The sequence below is a fragment of the Misgurnus anguillicaudatus genome, chromosome 21 (assembly GCF_027580225.2).
Source record: "Misgurnus anguillicaudatus chromosome 21, ASM2758022v2, whole genome shotgun sequence".
Classification (NCBI taxonomy): Eukaryota; Metazoa; Chordata; class Actinopteri; order Cypriniformes; family Cobitidae; genus Misgurnus; species Misgurnus anguillicaudatus.
The window spans coordinates 59,764,536-59,790,374 of NC_073357.2; the positions used below are offsets into that span (position 1 = coordinate 59,764,536).

Here is a 25,839-nt window from a genome sequence, read left to right on the forward strand (position 1 = left end):
TATAAATTTTAAAAAATTATATATAAATAAAACAATTCTGAAATGAATATATGAATGTGTGTGTGGTTAAATATACATAATAATTAGACACAGTACACGCACATATATTATGCAAAAAAACACTTTTATTTTGTATGCGATTAATCGCGATTAATCTTTGCCCAGCACTAACGTTTCGACCACACAGTCTTCGTCAGGTCAAACATGTTTGTTTGACGTGACGAAAATCAGCCAAAAGTAGTGTTTTTTTGTTTTACTCATTGATTTGATTTTATTTTACTTGGCTGAGGCAGACACTACTTAAGTATTTTTTACTTTCTACATAAAAGTGAATGTTCAAGTATTCGTATTTTATCAGTGTTTTTCTTTGGAAAACATACATTCCAAAGCATATTATCATAATTTTTATTCATTCATAATTCATTTCATAATTTCAAGTTATTGGTTTATATTTCATATTTAAGTACATTAAACATCAAGTATTTTTTTACTTTTACTTAAGTAAAAAGTACTTTTGTACTTTAACTCAAGAAAAGTAAAAAAAATTATGTAATTGGGTATTAAATCAATTTTAATATGCAATATGAAAGGAATACACAGTATGATTCTATGCTTTAGAATGTAGTGAAAATTTTTTAGTAAAGTAAATTTTTTCCCAAGACAAACACAAGATAAAGCACAGATGCTTGGAAAATTTAACTAAAATACTTTAGTAGTGTCCACCTCTGCTTGTTGATATGTTTAAGTATTGTTTAAAATGTTAACATACGTAAACCAAGCCAAGCTAAGATAAAAATATGTAATAAATACATATTACAATTAGGGTGGGCCGATCCAATATTCCGTATCAATAGTTCGATATTGGCGAATATGGCCGGATCGAATATTGTAGAAGTCGGGGAGTACAATCCGATCCAATACCAACACGGACCTTAACTGTCATGGCAACTTGTCGTAAAGCGCGACTTGCTGAGAAACATGAATTTGCACAAAGTTGCACTTTAAATTGTCATTTTAAAATCTTGTGCTGACAAATTAAAAATGTTGCTACTAGTCAACATTTAAATAAAAACGAAGCAGCAGTATTGCACAGTGTTTCATTGAGTCTTGAATTTGCACAGTCATTTGTTGCACAGTAAAACGTTTGAGTTCTGTAGCTCTGTTTAAGCATAATGCTTTTTGTATAGCTGACAAATGTGTTATTTCCAGCTTAATTGATTAAAAGGGCGATAGAGATGATATTGGATCGGTATCGGTATCGACAGATACTCAAGGTTGTGGTATCGACATCAATATCAGACATGAAAAAGTGGTATTGTCCCAGCCCTAATTACAATTGAGGACACAACGTTGGAGACCCCTGTCATAGACTGTTAAAAATATGGACGTAGTGTCCGTGACATCACCCATTTGGGAAGAGCTTTTTTGTAGGCAGTGCATGCCCAACAGCGTGCATCACTCGCAGATAATTGAAAATGGGTAAAGAGGCGTCACATGGGTGAAGGAAAGGCTGAAACCACGTTCGCCTAGCTTGACTCCAGTGACAGCAGTTCACCCGTCACTCAAGTGGCCACGCCCTTAATTATGCAGAACTTAAAGGCTTCATATAATTGAAACGGATGAGTTACAAAAATATTCACCCCCTTCACAGTTGTCATGAATGGCAAAATTAGCTATATAGAGCAAAAACACTTTCTGTACCAGACAGTAAACATATTATTTTCTGCTGTAAAGTTGGGCATTTTAACATGGAGGTCTGTGGGACTCTATTGACTCCCTTTTGGAGCCTCTAGTGGCCAGTCGATTAATTGCAGTTTAAGTCACTACTTCATCACTGAGATCAGAAGGTTGCCCATTGGTTAAAACGTAAAAAGATGTTTCACTAATATGAAAAATGTAATGCCCAGTGTCATCAAATCCCTTCAGAAAAGTCTTTATTGTTGGTTCTGGTGTTTATCGCAGATATAATGTAAAGTCTTATAATCTTCTGCAGTTCAGTGGTTTGAAATGAGATGCAGTGTCGAGTGATCTGTCCTCATTCAGCTATAATAATAAAGGACTGGGACAATAAAAGAAAACAGAAGCAGAAATAATTGCAATTTGCGGAGTAGATGAGTTTCTCCGTCTGTGAAAACTTGCTCACTCTCTCATTGTAATGAGTGTATGACAGTGAGCTCCATGCAATCTAATCAGTCTCTCTCTCTCTCTCTCTCTCTCTCTCTCTCTCTCTCTCTCTCTCTCTCTCTCTCTCTCCACAGTCAGGCTCCATGACAGCATATCAGAGGAGGGCGTTCACTACCTCGTCTTTGATTTGTGAGTGCATTTTTCTGTATGTGAGGGCACATCTCTGGGGTTCATGCTAAACGTGTGTGACTGTTAATGAGAGCGTTCAAAGCATCGCTGCATCCATTCAACAAATAAACGCTTAAATGCTCCTGCATGATAATGAGGCTGAACCACGGCCCGAGTCAAACCACAGTAATTAGACAGCATTTCTTTGCGTCTGTGTTTCTGCCACTGGCGAGAAGAAAACTCGGCTAATTGAATCGTTCTTCATCATCTTGCCCGAAATTCGCACTTCGAAGGTTCATTTATATATTATTAAATTTACTTTTTTTAAATTGCAATGTAAAATTTTATTGATAGAAAATATATTTGATAATCTACAAAATTTACTCATCCTCATGCCATTCCAGATATTTATGATTTCCTTTCTTTAGATGAACACGAATAATAATTTTATATTAAAATACCGTCATGTTATCTTCTTATGAGGCTCAACCGTAGAAACATCTACTAGTAGAAACATCATCATTAAAATAATACAAAAAAATCCAGTGCAGTGTTCAAATGGGGTGGGCTGGGATTGTCCAGGACCCCTTATAAAGCACAAATATATAGTACATTAAGGGGATCCCCTGGTTTTTATTTAAAATAGTTCATAAATGTAAAATTTTCGTCCTGCTCTGCCACAAAGCAATAATGTCCATTATTTGTCCCAATTTAGCAAAAAACTAATCCAAAAGATTTCTGTCTGAAATAAATGTAATCTCTCAAGAGCGCCTTATGCTGTTTTCTGAAGGAATTGACAGATTGTTAGATTTAGGATTGGGTTAGGGGCTTTAAAAAACAATCTTCACTAAACTATAATTTCACACTAATCTGAGTGGTGAAAAATGGTTAGGGTTTGAGTTAAGGGTAATTTGGGGTATCTTTAATTAAGGGATGGGGGCTAGCTAGGGGACCCCCATAATCTTTGACATAATTCGAACACTACTCCAGTGTATTATTATACGTCTTCTGATGTTAATAATATGTTTGTGAGATAAATTAATCATTAAATATTTGAAGTATATTACAATTGATAAATTGTGTATTCATAAAAACATACAGTACAGATCTGGGCGTAAAATATAGTACGAATTATCTTAGACTTACGGGCCATTTCCCAAAAGAATTGTAACTTAAAGGGGACATTTCTCAAGACTTTTTTAAGATGTCAACTAAATTTTTGGTGTCCCCAGAGTACATATGTAAAGTTTTAGCTCAAAATACCCCACAGATAATTTATTATAACATGTTAAAATTGACACTTTGGAGGTCTGAGCAAAAATTTGCCGTTCTGGGTGTGTCCTTTAAATGCAAATGAGCTGATCTCTGCACTTAATGGGAGTGTCGTGGTTGGATAGTGCAGATTAAGTGGTGGTATTATCCCCTTATGACATCACAAGGGGAGCCAAATTACAATGACCTATTTTTTCACATGCTTGTGGAGTATGGTTTACTGGGCTGATCTTATTAACATTTTCTAGGTAGATACAAACAATGAGGACCCAATTATAGCACTTAAACATGGAAAAAGTCAGATTTTCATTGTATGTCTCCTTTAAGTAGCACTTGAAAATCGTGTTTGATCTACGAGTGCTCTGGAGTAATTGAAAATTAAGTTCATCGTAAGTGACAGAGTTACAAGGTCACCTGCAGGACAATTATGAAATTGCACCTTAACTTTACTTCTGTGCAATGACGATAATGTAATGTTTTTAAATGTGCATTCATTTATTGGGTTCTTTTTTGCTTATTGGTTTGATATAAAAATAAATAAATAAAAAAATCAATCAAGCACGTGCAAGGTTTTCAATTCGTGATAATGTTCACTTGTGTCTCACTGCTTTTCATCTATTCTTTTAAATGTAGAAGGCAATACTTGAAGACATGAAAGAGTTGCAAGATATTGTATTATTAAGCTCTTAATTCATTATCTGATTGTGAGGTTAATAATAACCAAAGTTTGTGCTGAATATAATGTGTACAGTATGCATAGAACAGTGTATAAATCAGTGCTGGTAAAGTAAGTGTACAAGAAACATTTTGTACATAAAAAAGGCATAAGATATTAATATAAACAAAGAATAATATAAACTAATAATTTAAACTGCAAAAGGCAATGCACAATGCTATGAGTCCTAACAAAATATGGAAAAGATTATTTCACATGGCACAAATTATTAAAACATTTAATTAGTCATTGAACAATATTAAACAATATTATTACGTGCACATGGGGTGAAGATCATTAGACTAAACATTAAAAAACATGCGTCTGCTACAATTAGGAGTCATAGATGACATTTCAGCACCTGACAAAATGATAGCGACTGTAGTTTCACTAAAACTGCGTGCGTGCGATCGTATTTGTGCATCTTTGGGAAATGCTGGTGAATGAATACCAAGCTCATAGAAAGTGCTCTTTGGTGCTTAGTTCAGTCATTATCGGGAAATGCAGCCCTGCCTGGTAAATTCAAATATGGCGGCACATCAGTGAGTCATGACAAAACACACACGTATGACAACCAGTCTCAAGAATAAAACCATTTTTGTAGGATGTGCTTGGTAGCTAAGCAATGTTACAACTTGACAAAGTAATTTATCCGGTTTCAGATTTATCATCATTTAATGGTGTTGGCTTGTCCAATCAAAAATGACATTTATTGAATTTAATATTTTAGGCATTGGATGTGAAATGCAGTGATGTAGCTGGGTGATTCTCACGAAAACTTGGTTTTAAAAATGTCAAGCATGAAAATGTAAAAATTGCTTAAATTTACTTTTTTTCCCACCAGACATTGAAAAAGTCTGGAGTAAATGGGAACATTAATTTAAAAACTTTTACTTATCATTTAACACTTTTTGTAACATAATTTTAAAAATTCGTCCTAAAAAATCTCATTACCGCAACAGTCAGAAAACATCAACACTGACATATTTTCAAAATGACATGACAAACCTGAAAGAACATAATTTGGAGATTCTGCACATGCATTTAAAATCAAAGTATTATGCTTCTATTAATTAAATTAACATTTAATAAGCATCTGTTGCGGTAATGATAATCAAAATGTCGTGTAAGCATTCTGACAAGACAATATTTCAAATTAACTGTAAAAAATGATCTTACCTGGTAGCCATCTTGAAGTAACTGGTCCATGTGCTTAGTCACTCAAAATCAAACTTTATTGAAATTCTGTATGTGTGCTTAAACTGTTCTCAAAAAGTGTTGCGGAGGATGAGAACATCAGGCATGGACACATCATTTTCCTAATTTTTCTTCATTATTATTATACATGAATATTCAGTAAATATTTTTTCTGTCATCTAAAGTAGTCGAGCAAAACATCCATTTATTTTTTGTGTTAATTTGATTAAATTACAACATAACGCATGTTCAAACACAGCCGGACACATTGCGGTAATGAGAATTTCATCAGAAAATGAGATAAAATTTACATTTGTAAATTCTTATGTTGAAATCACACATTGTGCAAGCTAGAACACAGTATTGTGTTAATTCTGATGCTTTTTAATGTTACTATATTACACATTTTAAAGCTAAAATCATTAGTGCCGTGGTTTCAATGGTTTCGTGAGAATCACCCAGCTGATCTTTGTCATTTTGTTATTGAATCTTTTTAATATTTTATTTTCTTTAAGTGTGTCTTCCTATGAATGACTTTCATCACAATCACAAATTGGCAGCAAATCTGAGCTTTGTTTGACAGCACTACAATTCAAATGCACTTTTCCAAAGCAAAGCACAGTTCCTCTCTTTTATCTTTCTGTGAGATGTGGCTGTAATTTTGAGGGTTTTTTTCCCAACGTAGCCGCCTCTGTCTGCTGTCTACATAGTGTGCTGTTTTTGTTTTATTGGAAAGTATCATAACTGAAACGGTACATTTATAAGTGAATTAAAGTGCTTTTAAAGGACAGCAGCAGTTCAGAGTGGATTTCGATGCTATCTAAAGTTAACATGTTTAGTCTACCAAGTAATGCTCAACATACACAATATTGGATGAAGTAGTTCATTTTAAATTAGATTTTAACTTTTAATAAATACTTTGCAACATAAATATGACATTCACCTCTGTCAACCAACATGCATAAAAACATGCATCTTAATGCATTCTGTGATTGTCATATATATGAAGGATATTTTATTATGTCCGCACTCCCTGTGTACTTCAGTCTCTCCCTGAGATGTGTGCACCATGTGTGATGTTTTCTGAAAACAGTCAAAGCGCTGCAGTCTGTGTGTTTGACGAATTTCATTTAGATGGCAAATGAGGCTGCCTCAGCTTTCAGACGCGGGCAGTGTCTTAAAGTATTTGCCAAATAAATGACTAAAGTTATGCCTTAAAGCTTTCACATTGACCATTATTAGACTTTCAGTGCATCCAATTATGAACCAAAAAGTGCCAACTCACCCCATCACTGAAACATTACTGTGCTCGTGTTCTTATTTTAGTTCCCTGGATAATTGTGATTTGTTTTTTTGTTTTGCTCTTCACGATGTTATAAAAGCAAGTTGGTTCATTAGAGATTGAAATGAATTTGTCTGATGTTTAAACTTTCTTAGAGTCACAGGAGGGGAACTGTTTGAAGATATTGTGGCCAGGGAATACTACAGTGAAGCAGATGCAAGGTTAGTGCACATGTCCTTAAATCTTGTTTTAAACTATTAATATGTTTTTAATACTGTTGCATTGGATTATTAATAAAGCTCAAGGAATATTCTTATATTCCTTATAAAGTATATCCACAACACTTTAACATGCATGTAACATTGAATCAGAAACATTCTTTGACTCTTTCCCCGCCATTGACGATTAATCTCGTTATTTACATAATGTACATAATTTACATCATTCGACACTCTTCCCCCAGTCTAACACTTTACATTCTGCCAGTGAATACGTGAATGTATTTTATGTTCATTTCTGATTGATATATGCATCTGTTCTGGGAAGAAATGTCTTCATTGACAGCGACTGTAGTCTGGCGTTCACACTTTTGTCTGTAGGCGATTGATTTGCTTAAAATCAAATTCTTTTCTCTGTGTGCTGCTTTATTTGTCTGAAGGTGTTTTAATTTAAGATGTACAAACATGATTATGTGTTTTGTATCACTGTGATACAAAACAATACAAATGCTTTATTGAATACACTTTTAATGTGCCAGGTTTGTAGCAAATATTTTCACAGCAAAAACATTTTCTTAATGAGTTACGTTGTAATGTCTTTCAGTACAAAGAAAGTTAACACATTCATTCATCTGCTAAGTTACAGTTTAAGCGTGGTATCTATTGAATAGACTGTTATAATTATTTATGAGTATATGCATGTCTAGTATATTGTCTTTCTGCAGTTCAACAAGATTAAATACCCATCAGGTTAATTTGAGCAAGATTTGTTGTACCTAAGGGAGGTAAACTGGTGTGACACAGATCGTCTGATTGTTGACCAACTTTTTTTTAAACAATCATGGTAAAAGTTAAAGAGCAAATTACTACTTTATTTTTTTACGTAATTTTTTATAATCTGATGTTTTATATATCACATCACACCCACCTCCGCAAACAAAACAATCGACTACATGAATTCGTAAATGAAATTACAGACACCCTCTATTTGAATTTGTAAGGAATAATTGACGATGGGCCATTGAATTATAAGAAAATAATGCACACCAAGGTGGTAATGCGGCACGACGCGAATAAAGGACCGGAGTCAATTATTCCGCTTATACCACGGTTACCACAAACATTGCTCTGGTGCCTATTTTTAAGACATTTGACAAGTTAGGTGTGCGGTTTACAGAAAAATAATCAACACCCATAGAACATTTCTCAGCCAATCAGAATGCAGCATTCAACAGACCCGTGGTATAAATAACAAATAATCACTGCTTCAAGATACATTGTCTAAAAATATATCTGCTTTATTTTATATGTAAATGTATGTTATTTTAAGGATGTTTGTACTGGAAAACAAGACAAACATACTCATTAAGAATTTGAGTTTCTGCCAGATCAGTTCTGGTTGGTGTGCAGCGTTTGCTCCTGTCTGTTTACACCTGGTATTAAGATGCGTTTTGGTCGAATGGATCATAAGTGGATGACACGGGTGTAAACAAGGGCTGTGAATCGGCAAGAATCTGGCGATACGATCCGTATCCCGTTACAAGGGTCACGATACGATTCAATGTGATGCGTTGCCCTACTGTAGGCAAGGGCATATACTGAGATATTTCTTCTTTTGGGAATAGAATAGGATGTAATTTTAGGAAAGCTGTCATCAAAAACAGTACACACCACCATATGTGCGAATGGCGTGGAACGCGCAAATTGAGCATTGCCACTGGAAAAGAAAATCATAACTTTGGTGGATATTGGCGCCGCGATAACCAATCAGGAGCTTGTTCTAGTAGTGACGTGATTACAGGGAGCGAGCGGAGTCGCAGAAGCCCCTCCCATGACGTGAATTTTCGCTTGAATGTCTCGTATGACTAGAATTTCACACGCTTCAAGTGTCGACAAAAGTTCAAGTGTCCAACTCTGCGCGAATATTTCCACCTCTACATTCTCAAAATTTTCCTGCGTGCCAGGGTGCGAGAACAACACACTCGCCGTTTTTAACCTCTGCGTGCTACCAACCTATTTAGTACAAGAAAATGTCAGAGCCGCGCGTATTACAAGCTCATGTGCGAGGAAGAGTCCAAGTGCGCATTAAGTCTAGATGCGTGCGAGAAGGAATCCATGTGCGTTACAATCAAGCATGCCGCACAAGCCTGAAGAGTGAAGCCAAAACGTCTCGATTGCCCCCCAGTGACTGGTCCCAGTCATAAACCCTGCCTCCCCCATGTTATTCAATGTGACTTGAGACCAAATAAACAATTTAATTACACTTCAATTATCTTTTTTCCGAAGCTGGTTTCTGTCATTTACTGTAGTTGTCATCGTGCTCATGTAAATTCAAGTGTCTGTTTTTAAAATAAGTTTGTTTTTAGTTAGTTATTTAATGCTATAAAAACGGTGGTGTCGCGTCATGATTGACAGCTGTGATATGCGCATTCTGCAAGGGCGGGGCCTTGATTTCGCGGCTTTACTTCCTGCTCACTACTGCGCATGACTGGTCCCGAAATCGCTACTGCGCAGACGCAAGACCCAAGATGTCAGCGCCATATCGGGCACTGGCGGCTTCACTTTTCACCAATGGAAGAGAGCGAATGGGCGTCGTCCATCTTTTTTACAGTCTATGGTTACAAGCTCTCTTGCGCAAAGTGAAACCCACAACAGCTCTCATGCGAGGAAAAGCACGCAATGCGCATATTAACTAAGGCGTTTAGTGTGCTGCGGTAGACGCGAATATGCCTCATTCGCCTGTCTAGTTTGTGGGAATGGTGCGAATTGAGCGTTGCCGTGGGAAACGTGCAAGTTGAAAAATTTGAACTTTGCCGGAAAAATGCGCCACGTTAACCAATCAGGAGCTTGCTCTAGTAGTGATGTGATTACAGGAAGCGAGCAGAGTCGCAGAAGCCCCTCCCATGACTCTAATTTCCGTGTGAATGTCTCGATGACTACAATTTCACGTGCGAATGAAGCGAGTAAACTCAAAATGTTCATGCGGCAAATTAGACGCGGTACACACGAATATGACGCCTCAAACGCGGCTGGTGTGAACCCACAGTTACATATGCATGTGCAGCATGTTTACTAACAACACAACTAGCTGTACTATGACGTAATGTTAGTTTGCGTTAATTTAAACCCGTCATTTCTCCCGTTCATATTTGAATGACTTGGCCACAGAAGTGGTCAAAAATAGACGAAAGAGACAGATTAAAACACTAGGTGTGAACGGAAATGTGTCTCTCTCATTCACTTCCGATCCAGTCGGCCAAAACGCATCTTAATACCAGTTGAAAATGTGCTCTGAGTTATGATAGTGTTGCTTTTTGTTTGCATTGTTTTTTGTCTGTGTCTGCTGAACTGTTTTTTCTTCTTTGGCTTCTTTGCTGTGTCTCCTCTTCCTCACAGTCATTGCATACAGCAGATTCTAGAGAGTGTTAGTCATTGTCATGTAAATGGCATTGTACATCGAGACTTGAAGGTTAGTACGACAGGCTCAAACCTATACCCGTTCGGCACCGTTGTCCAAACCATCAATAAACCACAGGTTCCTACCTTGGAAGCCTCGCCTGCTACTCACCCTCACCTGACCCTTCGAAACACGGCCGCACATCACGCGGTGTTGTGCTGCGGTGCTCGGAGGGTCAGATAACACAACCGCGGACCTAATGACACGTGCATGTAGCACCTCAGAAATGAGCCTAGTTTGGGATTTGTGTGTTTGACTTTGTACAAGCTTTTGTCCGTGTATGTCCACGCTGATTCTGCCCTTTTTGTAAAATGCAAAAATGTCAGAAGTCAATGCTTTGGGTCAAACACACAGCTGCCCTTATGAAGCCAAAACCACTTCTGGATTGAGGTTAAGGAGAGCTGAACAGTAGAGGTGATGATGGACAGTACAATTATTAGTTTTCAACACAAATATTTCATGTTTTGGTCATGCAAAGTAGGGCTGGATGATATTTGCAATATATTTACATAGATGAATGTATTTTGTATTTATATTTATCGTATTTTGTATTTATCGTGAAAATTGTGTTGATCCGGTAACATTTTAGAATAATATTTGGTATTTGGTAACATTACCAAACTTTTTGTACATTACCTAATGTTGACAAATACAACCTTATTGTGAAGTGTTACCACTGATCCATATGATTTTATTCGGCCATAAGTTGAATGACAGCAGTTTTGTTTTACCTGGTATTATTTTTCAACACACAATTATAAGAGAAACGACACTCGATATAAAAAATTAGCAGTTCACAAATTGAGCTGAAATTAATTTAAATATATGCTAAATACATTGTGTACAGAGTAAAGCTTAAAGGGATAGTTCACCCACAAATGAGAATGATGTCATTGATGACTCACCCTCATGTCGTTCCGGGCTCGGGGGACCTCCGTTCATCTTTGGAACATATTAAGATGTTTTAGATTTAGTCCGAGAGCTTTCTGACCCTCCATTGAAAATCAAACAAAAACAAAAATTACGACTTTATTCAGCATTGTCTGTTGTGAAGGGCATGCGCGAGACTAAAGTGTTATCCTCAGACATGTTTGCAACGTTTTTTTTTTAAACTTACAGCGTGCGTCTCCCTCAGACTGTAAACGAAGCTCAGAGGCACAAAAAAAACAGCTGGGGCGCACCAGATAACACGTCAGCCGCGTCACTGCAGTCACGTGCATGCAGTTCACAACAGAACCGAAAGAAAAGAAAATGCTGAAGAAAGTCGTGTTATCTTTTGACGAAAATGTATTTTCAATGCTTCAACACATTCTAACTGACCACTGAAAAAAATGATTAATTGATTTTCATTGAAAATCATCGAATTTACTCATTTTTTAAGGTAAGTGGTTGCAATCAATTTATTTAAGCTACAATTAAACAAAAGTTTTTTATTTTATTTTACTTTACTAATCTTTTTTGTTTAAATGTAGCTTAAATAAATTGATTGCAACCACTTACCTTAAAAAAATTAGTAAATTCAATGAATCATTTTTTTTTCAGTGCACTGATGTCACATGGACTACTTTGATGATGTTTTATTACCTTTCTGGACATGGACAGTAAATCGTACGTAGATTTTCAATGAAGGGTCAGCAGGCTCTGCGACTGGATCTGGAACATCTTACACTGGGTTCCGAGGATGGACGAGGGTCTTGCGAGTTGGGAACGACAATGAGAGTCATTGATGACATTGTTTTCATTTTTGAGTCAACTAACCCTTTAATTTGTAAATATATTTAGTTTTAACCAGCATATATTTCAAAATGTATTTTTAGGGGTAACAAATACATTTCTTTTTTAAAATTATGGGGGTTTTTTTTAGTTATTTTTGCCTTTATTAGATAAGCAGTATGATAGGAGAGGACAGTAAAGTATTGGGTGGAGAGTGGGGTACCGAATCGGCAAAGGACCTCGAGCAGGGATTCGAAAGTGCGCCTGCACCATATGTTGAAGCACCGCCCACTACACCATCGGCTCCGACATATTTCTAATTTTACAACCCATACGACAAAAAATGTTTGTGTATATGTATAAGTAAGTATTTATAAAAACTATAGCAGATTAAATTTAATTTTAACCTTTTCAAACCTGTTATGTTTACAGGTTTGTAACATACAAAGTTTTTTAAGTTGCAATGCTACGTTAATATAAAGGCTTTAAAATACATTTTCAAAATTACTGGTAAAAATACATTTTTGTAAATGTGTATATATATATATATATATATATATATATATATATATATATATATATATATATATATATATATATATATATATATATATATATATATATATATATATATATATATATATATATATATATATATATATATATATATATATATTTGGCCATTATGTGAATATTTTAAAATATATTTTTTGCCGTATGGGTTTGTTACTTGGCAACAATGGCTATTCAAATGAAGGTTCCTTTGTTTAAAAATGAATAAAATAACAAATTTTAGAGCTTCAAATTATAAAAGTTAAAAGATCACACAGCTGAAAAGGTGTTAAAACATATCGCTCAGCTCTACTGCACAGTCATTCACATTAAAAATCTAACAGTAAGTCCATGTTTGTCTTAATCGTCTTCACCTCTGAGCTCAGACTCTCCAGATCTCAATGCAGTGCACAGATAGTGAGCGTGTGTGTATGCGTGTGTGTGTTTGTGTGTGTGTGTTCGTCACTAACCCACGCACCCTGGTGTCTGCATGCAGTCATTGCATTCAGCAGATCCTTGAGGCTGTTCTCCATTGCCATCAGATGGGAGTAGTCCATCGTGACCTGAAGGTGAGTAGAGATGCTGAGGGTCACATTAACCAGTACTTATCCACCTGCTTTACTTTCTCTAACTCTTTCCTCTCTTCACCTTCTCATACTGATCCAAGAACTGTAGTTTGAGTGGTGGAACTGAGTCTAGTGCTGTTTTAGATTCAGGTGTGATAGGTTGGATAGTAAAACATCATACATGATCATATGCAAACATCAAAGATATGTTGAATTGTGTGTTGATTCTTGCAGTCGAAAGAGAACGAGTCACGTGCGGATCGTCATGGCAACGGCGAAGCTGCTTTGATGCAGTATTTCATTTGCATATGATGATACATTTACATATATTCAAAGTCTAAAACTTCAACACTAATCCTTTGCAAGATCACTAGTATTTCCCAGAGAAGTCCAGTTAATTTTGTGTCACTGATGACAAACACTAATACTCCACTGGTTACCCATGGCTTTATCCGGTTTAGGTGGGTATTGTGTTTAAGTCTTTAGCAATGACCAGCGCTTGGAGAGGGTTTAGGTCGAATTTGCTAATCAAATGAGGCAGGTGCAACCAGGAGATGTTTTCTGTCCTCTGATAATCTCCGCCTGCATTTGCATTGGCCCATATTCTGCTCGCTGATTGGCTGCTGGCGTACCGTTACCATGGTGAACTGTGACTTGCATGAATTAAAAACAAAAGAAAACAAAGCCCAGTGAGACAAAACAGCAGAAAATTACTTTTGAATATACACATAAGTGTGCATGAAAAAGTTGGTACATACAGTAAATTGCAATGCAAGAATCCATAGCTGACAGGCCAAGACTCTCATTTATTAAACTGCAGCTTTATTTCAACAGTAAAGAAGCTTTTATTGTCATTTCAAGCATATATAGCCATGCAGAACAAAGTGTTTGAGACATCATTTCTCCAAGACCATGGTGCTACATGCAGACACTGAACTACATTAAATAACGCAGAGCTAATGACTAAAAAAAGTATGAATAGAAAACATGTGTACTCTTCACTTTCAGACGTGAAATCTATAAATCGCAAATGAGCTTGAAATTGTGCACAGCTGAACAGTTGCCTTTAAACCATGCCTAATTTATGTCATTAGCCTCTTTCACACAGTAATTCTGGTAAATTACCATGAATTTACCAGAATGAATTTACCAGTAAATACAAAAATGTGCTGTTCACACATGCAGTCTTTTTACCAGTAAGACATCATTCACACATCAGTATCAAAATACCAGTAAACTCGGAGAGACAGCGGAAATTACCTGTGGCGCGTGGCCGCGAGCTCCGTGTCGTATTTGTACACAATGGCGGGTTATGACTTATAATAATATCGTCGATCCGTATTTTGTTGTTTTCACATCTGTGGCAAACGGTCGCGAAGTTGCTCATGACCAAACAACATTGCGTAATGCGTAGGCGACGTCAAACGGAACCTTAGCTTCACCGAGGGTGTACTAAGGACGTCGGCAATTTGGCAAATAGATGGTAAGCTGTTTTAAACAACTTTGAAGAAATGTGGAACTTAACTTCAGTTGTGCTCGACTTTTAAGCAGCATGGGTGTGGAAGCGAACGTAAACTGTGTGGGGGAAACGCGTCATCTGTTTAAAAACGTTCTGATTGGCCCGGTCTGACGTCGTCCATTCTAAATGCCGGTAATCCTATATTTTTCGTTCACACATAGCGCTTACTGGTAAATTACTGGTAACCTTACAACCTGTCTTACTGGTGAATTGGGAGCACTGATTTACCGGAAAGGTTCCGTTCACACACATTAACTGCAATTTACCAGTAAATTACCAGTAAAGACTGTATGTGTGAAAGGGACTATTGTCATATAAAAGAGCATCTATCAATGTTTAAATCTTTTTTGAGCAGCAAGATTCAGACAAGCAAAAGTGCGTCGATCTGCTAAGACCCTTACTTGGCGCCAAGCACTTTTCTACGTCAAAGACAGTTTTTATAAATATGGACTTTGTCGTGAATTTTTACCATGGACCAACCAAACTGGACCCTTTTTAAATATAAAAGTGATCGTAAAGTAGGCTGTAAAAAAGATGGATAGTGTCCATGACATCACCATACTCTTTACCCGAAAATGGGCAAAGAGGCGGGACGTGGGTGAAGCTGAGGTGGCTGGTTGCTAAAACCACGCCCGCCTAGCTGGACTTTAGTGATGGCAGTGGCAGTTCACCCGTCATTGAAGTGGCCACGCCCTTAATTATGCAGAACTTTAATGCTTAATATAATTTAAACGGATTAGTTACAAAAAATATCACCCCACTCATAGTTATCATAAAGGGCAAAATTAGCTATAAAGACCAAAAACTGAACCAGGCTGTAAACATATTATTTCTGCTGTAAAGTTGGCCATTTTAAAGGGACCCTCCACTTTTTTTGAAAATATGCTGATTTTCCGGCTCCCCTGGAGTTGAACATTTGATTTTTTACCGTTTTGGAATCCATTCAGCTGATCTCTGGGTCTGGTGCTAGCACTTTTAGCATAGCTTAGCACAATCCATTGAATCTGATTAGACCATTAGCATCACGCTCAAAAATAACCAAAGAGTTTTGGTATTTTTCCTATATAAGGCTTGACTCTTTTGTGGTTACATTGTGTACTAGGACAGACGGAGGGTTTGGAGCTGCGATTTTCTGGGCGGATACGGATAGGAACTATACTCTCATTCTGTAGCAGAGGACTATTTTCGGGCACTGCGTAATATCACTACGCCTGCTGCAGCCATCTTACATCAGCAAAGTCCTTGATTATTACACTAGAATGGGAGTGTAGTTCCTAGCCATATCTGCCTAGAAATCACAACTTTTAATTTTCCGTCAGTCTTAGTACACCATAGATATGTACACTAGATGTCGCCTTGGGCTTCCAAGCATGCGTCAAAACCGCCATGCTTAGAAGCCATCTTGAAACAGGGGTCTTGTCATAGGAAGTATCTATGTAAAGCTGCTATCTCCGCCTGTACTTCGAATTCATGGACGATGCCAGACTTTTGTGCTGCGTATGGATGTTGGGGCTACTAGCACTATGCATTACAGTTAGAAAAAGTAAATTTTCATAATTTTATAACTTCAATTTTTTTCTGGACTCAATGCTAAATACATGTCTGACTGTTGAAACGAACCAAAAGAAAATCGCATTCATGAGGATTTATGGTGATTTTATTTCCGTTACACCATTGCCTACAATGACGCTGATGCGGGATTTCCCTGTTTCAAGATGGCGGCTCTATGTTAGTACACAATGTAACTACAGAAGAGTCAAGTTTTCAATAAGAAAAATATCAAAACTCTTTGGTTATTTTTAAGCGCGGTGCTAATGGTCTAATCAGATTCAATGGATTGTGCTAAGCTATGCTAAAAGTGGTACCGCCGGACACGGAGATCGGCTGAATGGATTCTAAAATGGTAAAAATCAAAGTGGAGTGTCCCTTTAACATGTGGCTCTATGGGGATTGACTCCCTCCTGGAGCCTCTAGTGGCCAATCGTTGAATTGCAGTTTAAATAATTTCTGTATTGGCTTTATCAGAGAGATTGGAAGGTTGCCCCTCAGTACCCACGCTTTATAAATGAGGCCCCTAAGCTTTATGGTTTTGGACTAGTTAGTCTAGTGGTTGTTTTTGTAACTTATAACATTATAGTGGAAGCAGAAGGCGTAACTTTTCAATGACAGCCTTTTAAAAGTAGTTATGGCGAGAATTTATTTGGCAGGTAACAAATTAATCCCAAATCAGATCAAGTGTTATTGAGATGAATGCTTACATACAGCAAGAATGACCCCCTTGGGTGAGCAGGCAAAATGCTTAACATTTAAGATGTCATGTGAGAGCACAATAGTTAACTGGGGTCTTATTTGCCGTGTTGTTACTTGTCTAACAATTTGAGGAATGAGCTGTTGGAATTTTGCTCTCGGGAAGTCTAAATTTAATTTGGATATTGTAGAGTTTATGCAGACGACATGAACAATATTGCATAACAGTCATTTACAATATTGTGCAGTTATCATAAGAGATTATCAGTGATGTTGATGCAGTCTTTAGGGTTTGAAGGTTTAATTATATGAGCAATGCATTCTCTTGTTAAACTCATCCTCAGAGATCCACTCTCTAATCTCTGCTCAGTTTCTCATCATCACTTTTATCTTCACTAACGACTCTTTATCTTATCTCCACACCCCATCATTAGCTTTCCTCAGTTCCTACATAAATTACCTGATGATGAACGGCTAATGCTAGCTTCTGTCTCTGCGTTTGGTTGTTACTTATTTTTGGGTTAAGGATTAGACCAGCCCCCTTAACCCTAAGTATTGATCTTGCCCACATATCTGAGTCATAGCAAAAACCCAGATCACCTTAGCAACTGCCCTAGCAACCACCCTTGACAGCCTAGCAACCAGCACAGGAAAGCATCTCTCGCGTTATCTTCAGATGATGTAAAACTGGTGTTACTTTATGACAAGGTTTGAAAAAGCAATGGCTGCATGAGGATATGAAATGCATCACCTGTAGCATGTAGCACCTGCACGAAACACAAACCTGACACACTCTCTCTCTCTCTCTCTCTCTCTCTCTCTTTCTATACTGTTATAATTCTGAGAATGCATTATGGGTTTGTTTAATCAAATAAACGAGTTTTGTGTAACTGCTTGAGAATCTTGACTCCCCCTGATATAAGAGTCTCATAATACATTCAGTGCATTACCAATGAGGAATTATTATAAAACTCAAAAATGTAAATGTCTTTTAAGTGTCTAAAGTGAATGTGAATGATCTGTCTGTCTGTCTGTCTGTATGATGATATTAAATGTATTTTATTTATGCATTAGTCACATATATACTTTATCTCATGAATGTATTACATGAAGGCTCATATGAAAGGGGTCGTCTGACATTTTGTCTATTTTAAATACTGCATTATGTTTTCTTTCTTTCCTTTTTCTTATCTTTCCTTCCTTCCTCCTTTCCACTTTTTTTTCTTTCTACCCTCTTTCTTTTTTCTTTTCTGCTTCGCTCCTTTCCTTCCTTACTAATTTCCTCCTTGCCTCATTCCTTTAATGCCCTCGTTCTTTATTTCTTTTCACTTTCTTGCTTTACCTGTTTTTATTCCCTCTTTCTTTCCTTTTTTTCCCTTTCTTTCCTTCCTACCCTCCTTTTCTTTCCTCTTTCTTTTTCTTTCATTTTCCTATCTTTTTTCTTTCTTTTTTCCTTCCTTTCCTCCTTCCCTCCCTTTTCGTTCTTTCTTTCTTCCTTTTCCATTAATTTTTTCACCTCCTTGCTTTCTTCCCTTCTTACCCTCCTTTTTATTCTTTTTTCCTTCCTTTATTCCTTCCCTCCTTTCCCTTCTTTCTTGCTTTCTTTCTTTCTTTCTTCCATTTCTTCCTTCCTTCTTTTTTCCTTTTTTCCTTCCTTCCTCTTTTCCTCTTTTCCTATTTTCCTCTTTCTTTCTTTCCTTTCTTCTCTCCTTTCCTTCAATCTTTCTTTCCTTCCTTCCCTCGTTATCCTTCCTTTTCTTTCCTTTCTTCCTATTTCCCTCCTTCCTCTATCTTTTTTCTTTCCCTATCTTTCTTTCCTTTCCTTCTTTCCTCTTTTGTTGTTCCTCCCCCCGTTCTTTCCTTTCTTCCCTCATTTCCTTCCCTCTTTTTTCTTTTCTTCCTTTCTTTCTTTCTTCATTCCCGCTTTTTCTTTCTTTCTTTCTTTCTTTCTTTCTTTCTTTCTTTCTGTCTTTCTTTCTGTCTGTCTTTCTGTCTTTCTTTCTGTCTTTCTTTCTGTCTTTCTTTCTGTCTTTCTTTGTCTTTCTTTCTTTCTTTCTTTCTTTCTTCTTTGTGTTTCTTTCCTTGTGTCATTTTCTTTCTTTTCCCCCTTTCCTCTTTTGTTTTCCTACCCTTTTTCTTTCTTTCCTTTCCCTGTCTATTTTTCTTTACTTCATTTCCTCCTTTTTTATTTTCTTCCTTCCTTTCTTTCTTCATTCCTGCCTTTTATCCTCTCTTTCTTTCTTTCTTTCTTTCTTTTCCCTTCTTTCCTTTCTTCTTTGTGTTTCTTTCCTTTCGTCATTTTCTTTCTTTCTTTTCCTCCTTTTCCTCTTTTGTTTTCCTTCCCTCTTTCTTTCCTTTCTTCCCTCACTGTCTTCCCTCCTTTTTTCTTTCTTTCCTTCCTTCTTTCCTTTCGTTCTTCATTCCTGCCTTTTTCCTCTTTCTTTTTTTGTTTCTTTCATTCTTTTTTCGTTCTTCTTTTTGTTTCTTTCCTTTCTCCTCTTCTTTTTTTCCTTTCCTCCTTTCCTCTTTTGTTTTCTTTCCTTCTTTCTTTCCTTTCCTTTCTCTATCTATTTTTCTTTACTTCCTTCCCTTCTTTCCTTCCCTCCTTTTTTCTTTCCTTCCTTCTTTCTTTTTTCTTCCTTTCTTATGCATGTATAATCTGTTCTAGTCTTAATGGGTTATGCATATTGCTGGTGATCTGTTTAATATTTTTTGATCTTGCCTTTTTGAAACATAACAACATTCCTTTTTAAATAGAACATTTTTCTTACAATAATTTTGGATTGGGTTCAGGTTTACTCTAGTAAAACTTTATTGAAGAATGATTACCGAGTTCCTGCATAACCCTAAAGACTAAAGTTTTATAAGACTTTGGTCAAAAATGTGGCATTTCAAAGCTCAGCCGCTCAGTTGGTTTTGGAGTTTTCGTTATGAACTTAACATTCAATCAATTTTGGAGCAGAAATAATAATTTTCTTTCATTTTATACAATGAAAAGAGTAAATATACTGTAGAGATTTCAAAAGTCTGCTTTGTTCATTTTTGACCCAGGTCTTTTTTTCATAAGTCTGATAAATGTATTTTGTACTGTGTACCCATGATTTATATAACCTGTAGATTCTCAAAATGTATTTATTTTTCTGACACCCAAAGCCAGAGAATCTTCTCTTAGCCAGTAAGCTGAAGGGAGCAGCGGTTAAACTGGCTGATTTTGGGCTTGCCATTGAAGTGCAGGGAGACCAGCAGGCGTGGTTTGGTTAGTACTGACCGTTCACTAAACTACATTACTGTGCTTCAGAGAAAGGTGCTGGTGAAGACAATAGCTTATTGTACATACTCACTTATGATATTATAAAATATTGTAAATAAATAACTTGAATATGAATAAGTTTTTACGTTGGAGTTTTATTCATGACAAACGTAGTTGGCATTTGCATATAATGAGGATATTCTCTAGGGTTTTAAACAGCTCCAGTTCAGCTGCTGTCTCATTAAAGTCTCTTCTGCCTCTTGGGCATGACGGCACATCAGGGACAAATCTTATTTTAGAATTAGGCTGTAATACTAAAATGCCTTAAGTAAATTCATCTTAAGAGAATTCATTTTGTAGACCATTTAAAAAAGTCACTAACGTTTGTGAAGTTTAAATGAGGTTGGTCTTATTTCTTGTATAGGTTTTGCTGGGACTCCAGGTTATTTGTCTCCCGAGGTTCTGAGGAAGGAGCCGTATGGCAAACCAGTGGACATGTGGGCATGTGGTACGCAACCAATCCTTCAGAGCTTTGTCATTGGCATCCAGACTGTACTTAGTGTAGTCTTTACTTTCTTAAAGGAACAGTTCACCCAAAAATTAAAAATGATGTCATTGTTGACTTAACCGTATGTTGTTCTTTTCTTCTGCATTCACACAAATATTATTTCGGTGGCTTCATGTGATCTGTATTTGCTACATGCGGTTTTAGAGAAACAAGTTTGATTTGAATGACACTATATTACAATAGATGCTGATCTTCTGTATTATTTTGCTGTACCTTATAAAGTGTATTTGCTTGCCAAATCCAATATTTACTCTATTTTACTGCTTGGTTAGTGTTAATTTTACGTCTCTATACCTCATCATAAATGTGCATTAATGCATCTTGGCACCAAATTACTCTCCAAATGTTTGTTTGCTCCAAACCAGCCTACACATAAATGTAATTTTCTGATTTAAAGCTTGCCATATTTTGTTTATTTGCTTCAACGGTCCTTATCTGATAAACAATGAAATGAAATCCAGAATAAAGTGAGTTTGTGAAATCAAGAGCGATCGGTTGGCAAATGATGTTTTCTGCACTTAGTAAAATAGCGACACTTTTATTAGTTAATGGGCACTCAGTCATTTTAAAATGCATAACAGCTTTCAGTAACACTTTACAATAAGAGTGTATTTGTTAACATTAGTAAATGCATTAGCTAACATGAAGCAACAATAATCAATATTGTTTTTAAGTATTTAGTAATCTTTGTTCATGTTTATTAATGGCAATACAATTATTCATGTTAATTCATTGTGCATGAACTAATGTTAACAGATATAACTTAAACAAAATGATTGTTTATTGTTCATTCGTGTCAGCTAATGCATTTATCAACGTTAATAAATGCAACCTTATTGTAAAGTGTTACTCAGTTTTCAATCTTTGGCCAAACTTTGATTTGTGAAGCAGAGGAAACTGAATTGCTGTCAAAGTAAACATGAAAATGAAACTGACTGTGCATTAATGTCTGATCGTCTTTATCATTTATGGATGTTTATCTAGACTTTTATGTTTATAGTGTTCTCGTTTCCTTTGCAGGTGTGATTCTGTACATTCTTCTGGTGGGTTACCCTCCTTTCTGGGATGAAGATCAACATCGACTTTACCAGCAGATCAAAGCCGGTGCTTATGATGTGAGCCTTTCCCTACAAACATTGTCACATAAGTGTTCGTCTGAAAATAATTCATTGCAAACAGTCTAGTCGTGGGGGGGTCTGTAGCTCAGACACGGATGCATTAACGCAAAGCTGACTTATATTTATAAAAATAATAAGAATATCAAAACTTTTCCATTAGTCAGAGAAACTGGGTGGCTTAATGGATTTTGTCCATCTTGGCTCAGATAACCGACTCTTATTTTCTCCCTTCGCTCTTCCACACACTCCATAAAGAAACTTTAACATCCACACAACATTTCTGTTACACAACAGATTCTTTTGAAGCAGATAAAAAGTTTTTTATTTAAGATTATTGAAAGGTGAGAAAGAAATGAAGTTCTTAAACAACTTTTGACTAAAAGGTTATTTGGGGAACCATAATAATATGGCATTGCTGCGAAAAACCCTTTATTGTACAGCTCATTGGCTCAGGTGATCCATTATCTGAATCTCTTGAAGTTTCTGAAAGTGATTTGCTAATTATTATTATACATTATTAAGACATTTAAGTGTAAAAGCAGCACATTAGACAGAATTATACCAATGCAATGCTCGCTGAAATGTTTTGTGCAGTTTTAGATTACACCATAAGGCCTGGATGTATTTGTCGTGTTTTTTTTTTTGCAGTTTCCTTCTCCTGAGTGGGACACGGTAACACCAGAGGCCAAAGATCTCATTAACAAGATGCTAACCATTAACCCGGCCAAACGCATCACAGCTGCTGAGGCCCTGAAGCATCCCTGGATCTGCGTATGTCTGCACACACACACACACACACACACACACACACACACACACACACACACACACACACACAGCAGTGCAATATGACAGTCCACATTAAAAATCTCTAATTTAAAATTCCATTTAAGATTGTTTGTTTTCCCCATTTTGATATATATAAACAAATGTACGAAAAAGGTAGGTCAGGACCTGAAAAGGGCTGCATCATGACTATTAATTTGCAGAATAAAAGTTTTTGTTTACACAATTATTATACATTGCACATCAACAAATATTATAAATACAAACAAATGTATGTATAATTTTAAGGAAAAATTATTGATATAATAAATATTTATATTTATATTAGGGCTGTCAAAAGATTAATCTCGATTAATCGCATACAAATTCGCACACACACACACACACACACACACACACACACACACACACACACACACACACACACACACACACACACACACACACAAACACACACACACACATACATATATATATACATACATACATACATACATATATAAATACACACGTTAATATTTGTATTTAAGAAACTTTTACATCTATATTTTTATATATTTTATATTATAAATATATATAAAAAAATACCTAAATAACATTTTTCTTAAATTCATACATGTATGTATTTATATATACATAATATATACACAAAGTACACACACATGTATATTATGCAAACACAAACTTTCATTTTGTATGTGATTAATCGCGATTAATCTTTTTACAGCCCTAATTTATATATGACAATAATGATGTAAATATACAAATGTTGATACACATGCAAATATTTTTTAAATATATGCATGCATGTGTGTGCATTTATATATACATAATTATTATATACATTACACACACATTTAATATGTAAACAAAAACTTTTATTCTGCAAACGATTAGTCGCGATTAATCGTTAGGCAGCTCTAGACCTGATTTGGTCCATCGTGAACTGATTGGATTGTTGAAAGTTGGGTCATGTTCAGTGGCGGCCGGTGACGACTTTTTTCGAGGGCCCTCAATGCGAAGTTCGTCATAACATGTATGTAGCCCGTCATGTGTGTGGTTCGTGATTTCAAAATATGTTTTTTGGCGTGTCGAGTAAACCTGTGTGCATCACGTGTCTTGTCAAAATAAGTGCCTGCTGCAGACGCCTCTGATAAAAGAGACGCTCGCGTTGCTAGATACTTGCATAATCTCATGTGTAATCAGAGTTTACTGTTAAAGGAGTGTCTTGCGTGTATTTTGTAAGCGTGGGCGTCTCTTTAATCATAAACGTGTGCAGCAGGCACTTATTTTGACAAAACACATGGTTCACATGACGCAACAAATACACATTTTGAAAACACGAGCAACACACATGTCACTCCGAACACATATTTTGAATTTTTTGAGCAGGGGAGAAGATTTGCATTTTTCATTTAAAGATTATGATGGCACATTAATTTTTTTTTTAAATAATGAAGCTCACACATTAGTAAAATCATTTGTAAAAAATACCACAATGTTCCCGAAAAAAATAGGTTTTTAATTAAAATTTCATTGTGACTTAAAGATTTTGAAACTTTTTAGGTTTCAATGTAAGCAAATTAGTGTAGCATGGTAACCAAACTTGGAACGAAAGGTCATCAAGCTAAGTATTTATTAACATCGTAAGATTGCTTTGGGAACCTTCTTAGATCCTGCTGGAATTTCATGGATCATCAGGTTTTCCATGCTACAGTAACTGAAGTAAATGCTGTCATAGCAAGAGGGGGATAAACCAAATACAAAAATACTTTGAAATTCATATTCATGTTTAAGTTTAAAACCTCACCTTGTATTTAAATGATGCCGATTATATAATAAAGTAGATGCTGTTATGTTTATTATTTATAATCAGTATGAACGTTTCTTCTTAACTGTAGTCTGTGTGTGGTTGCCAAGAGATGTACCCACTTCATGCATATAGACCGTGTGCTCACAGGTGTATTTATAGTCATTTTACAACAGCTTTGAATGTGTCTCATCCAATCAGAATGTACTGTAGAGTCTGAACTCGGATCAGTTTTACTGTATAATTGACTCTGTAATTCTGTGTTGTCATAGCAACGCTCCACAGTCGCCTCCATGATGCACAGACAGGAGACTGTCGAGTGTCTGAAGAAGTTCAACGCCAGGAGGAAACTGAAAGTAAGTTTAATGAGACCGCTGTAACTCGCATGAAAGAGTTTAGCACCATCACAGGCCTGCAGTTAGTTGGTTTAATGGTTATCAAGCTGAACTAATAAATAATTTACATAACTGCCGAGACTCTTATGTGCTCTTTTGGACTGCTTTTAGGGTGCCATCCTGACCACCATGCTGGCTACACGAAACTTCTCAAGCAAGAAATTATCTGCATTTTTGTTTTGTGCTTGAATTGTGTAAGAAAAGATAAAGTTGTGAACTTAAACTTGAGAGATTGCTGATGTTTGATGCTTCAGGTCATTAAATGCATGACACCGCTTTGTTTGTAGTCTTTTATATAAATACTAGTGCGTAAGATGGGGTTACGCTTGGTTCATTTCAGCTCTTATAGAGCAGAAACATGGCGTGACTTTGAAGGTGTTTCTCCGAAATAAAATCACTAGTTCAACCATTTTTGTGTTTGTAGCCAATGTGGTATTTAATGTTTACCGTATTTCAAATCACTATTGCATAATATGTTAAATTGTGCTCCAAAGTAGCAGTTCACTTCCATTAATACTAATTGAAGCTTTTAACCTCAATCTTGGATACAAATGAATATTTGATATGCCTCTCAAATCACATTTCATTACATTATGCAAATCTTTGATGATGATTCATGTTTATTCAGAAGTTTGAGTTTTGAGGCAAATAGATGATGAAAATGTCAAATACGGAGAGAATTTAATCTTGATTTTTCTTTTACCTAAGCTAGGGTTACATAATGATTAATCACGATTAATCTATAGCAGAATAAAGGTTTTGTTTACATCATATGTGTGTGTGTGTGTGTGTGTGTGTGTGTGTGTGTGTGTGTGTGTGTGTGTGTGTGTGTATAATAACTTTGTATAAAAATACACACGCATGCATGTATATATTTAAGAA

General features: G+C 36.1%; 1 protein-coding gene across 5 annotated transcripts in view; it reads left to right on the forward strand.

Annotated features, from left to right (window-relative positions):
- The window catches only part of camk2d1 (calcium/calmodulin-dependent protein kinase (CaM kinase) II delta 1), a 77,104-nt gene that overhangs the window by 30,128 nt on the left and 21,137 nt on the right, over positions 1-25,839 (forward strand). For 2 of the 5 annotated variants that reach the window (XM_055216883.2, XM_055216888.2), the window contains exons 4-12: positions 2,259-2,313; positions 6,914-6,979; positions 10,373-10,445; positions 20,184-20,286; positions 20,705-20,788; positions 21,869-21,963; positions 22,615-22,737; positions 24,835-24,918; positions 25,069-25,111. In XM_055216883.2, coding sequence (XP_055072858.1) covers positions 2,259-2,313; positions 6,914-6,979; positions 10,373-10,445; positions 20,184-20,286; positions 20,705-20,788; positions 21,869-21,963; positions 22,615-22,737; positions 24,835-24,918; positions 25,069-25,111 — 726 coding nt within the window. Of the gene's footprint in view, positions 1-2,258; positions 2,314-6,913; positions 6,980-10,372; positions 10,446-13,194; positions 13,268-20,183; positions 20,287-20,704; positions 20,789-21,868; positions 21,964-22,614; positions 22,738-24,834; positions 24,919-25,068; positions 25,112-25,839 lie in introns of those variants that run through there. The other 3 variants (XM_055216885.2, XM_055216897.2, XM_055216905.2) reach the window with 2 other exon arrangements.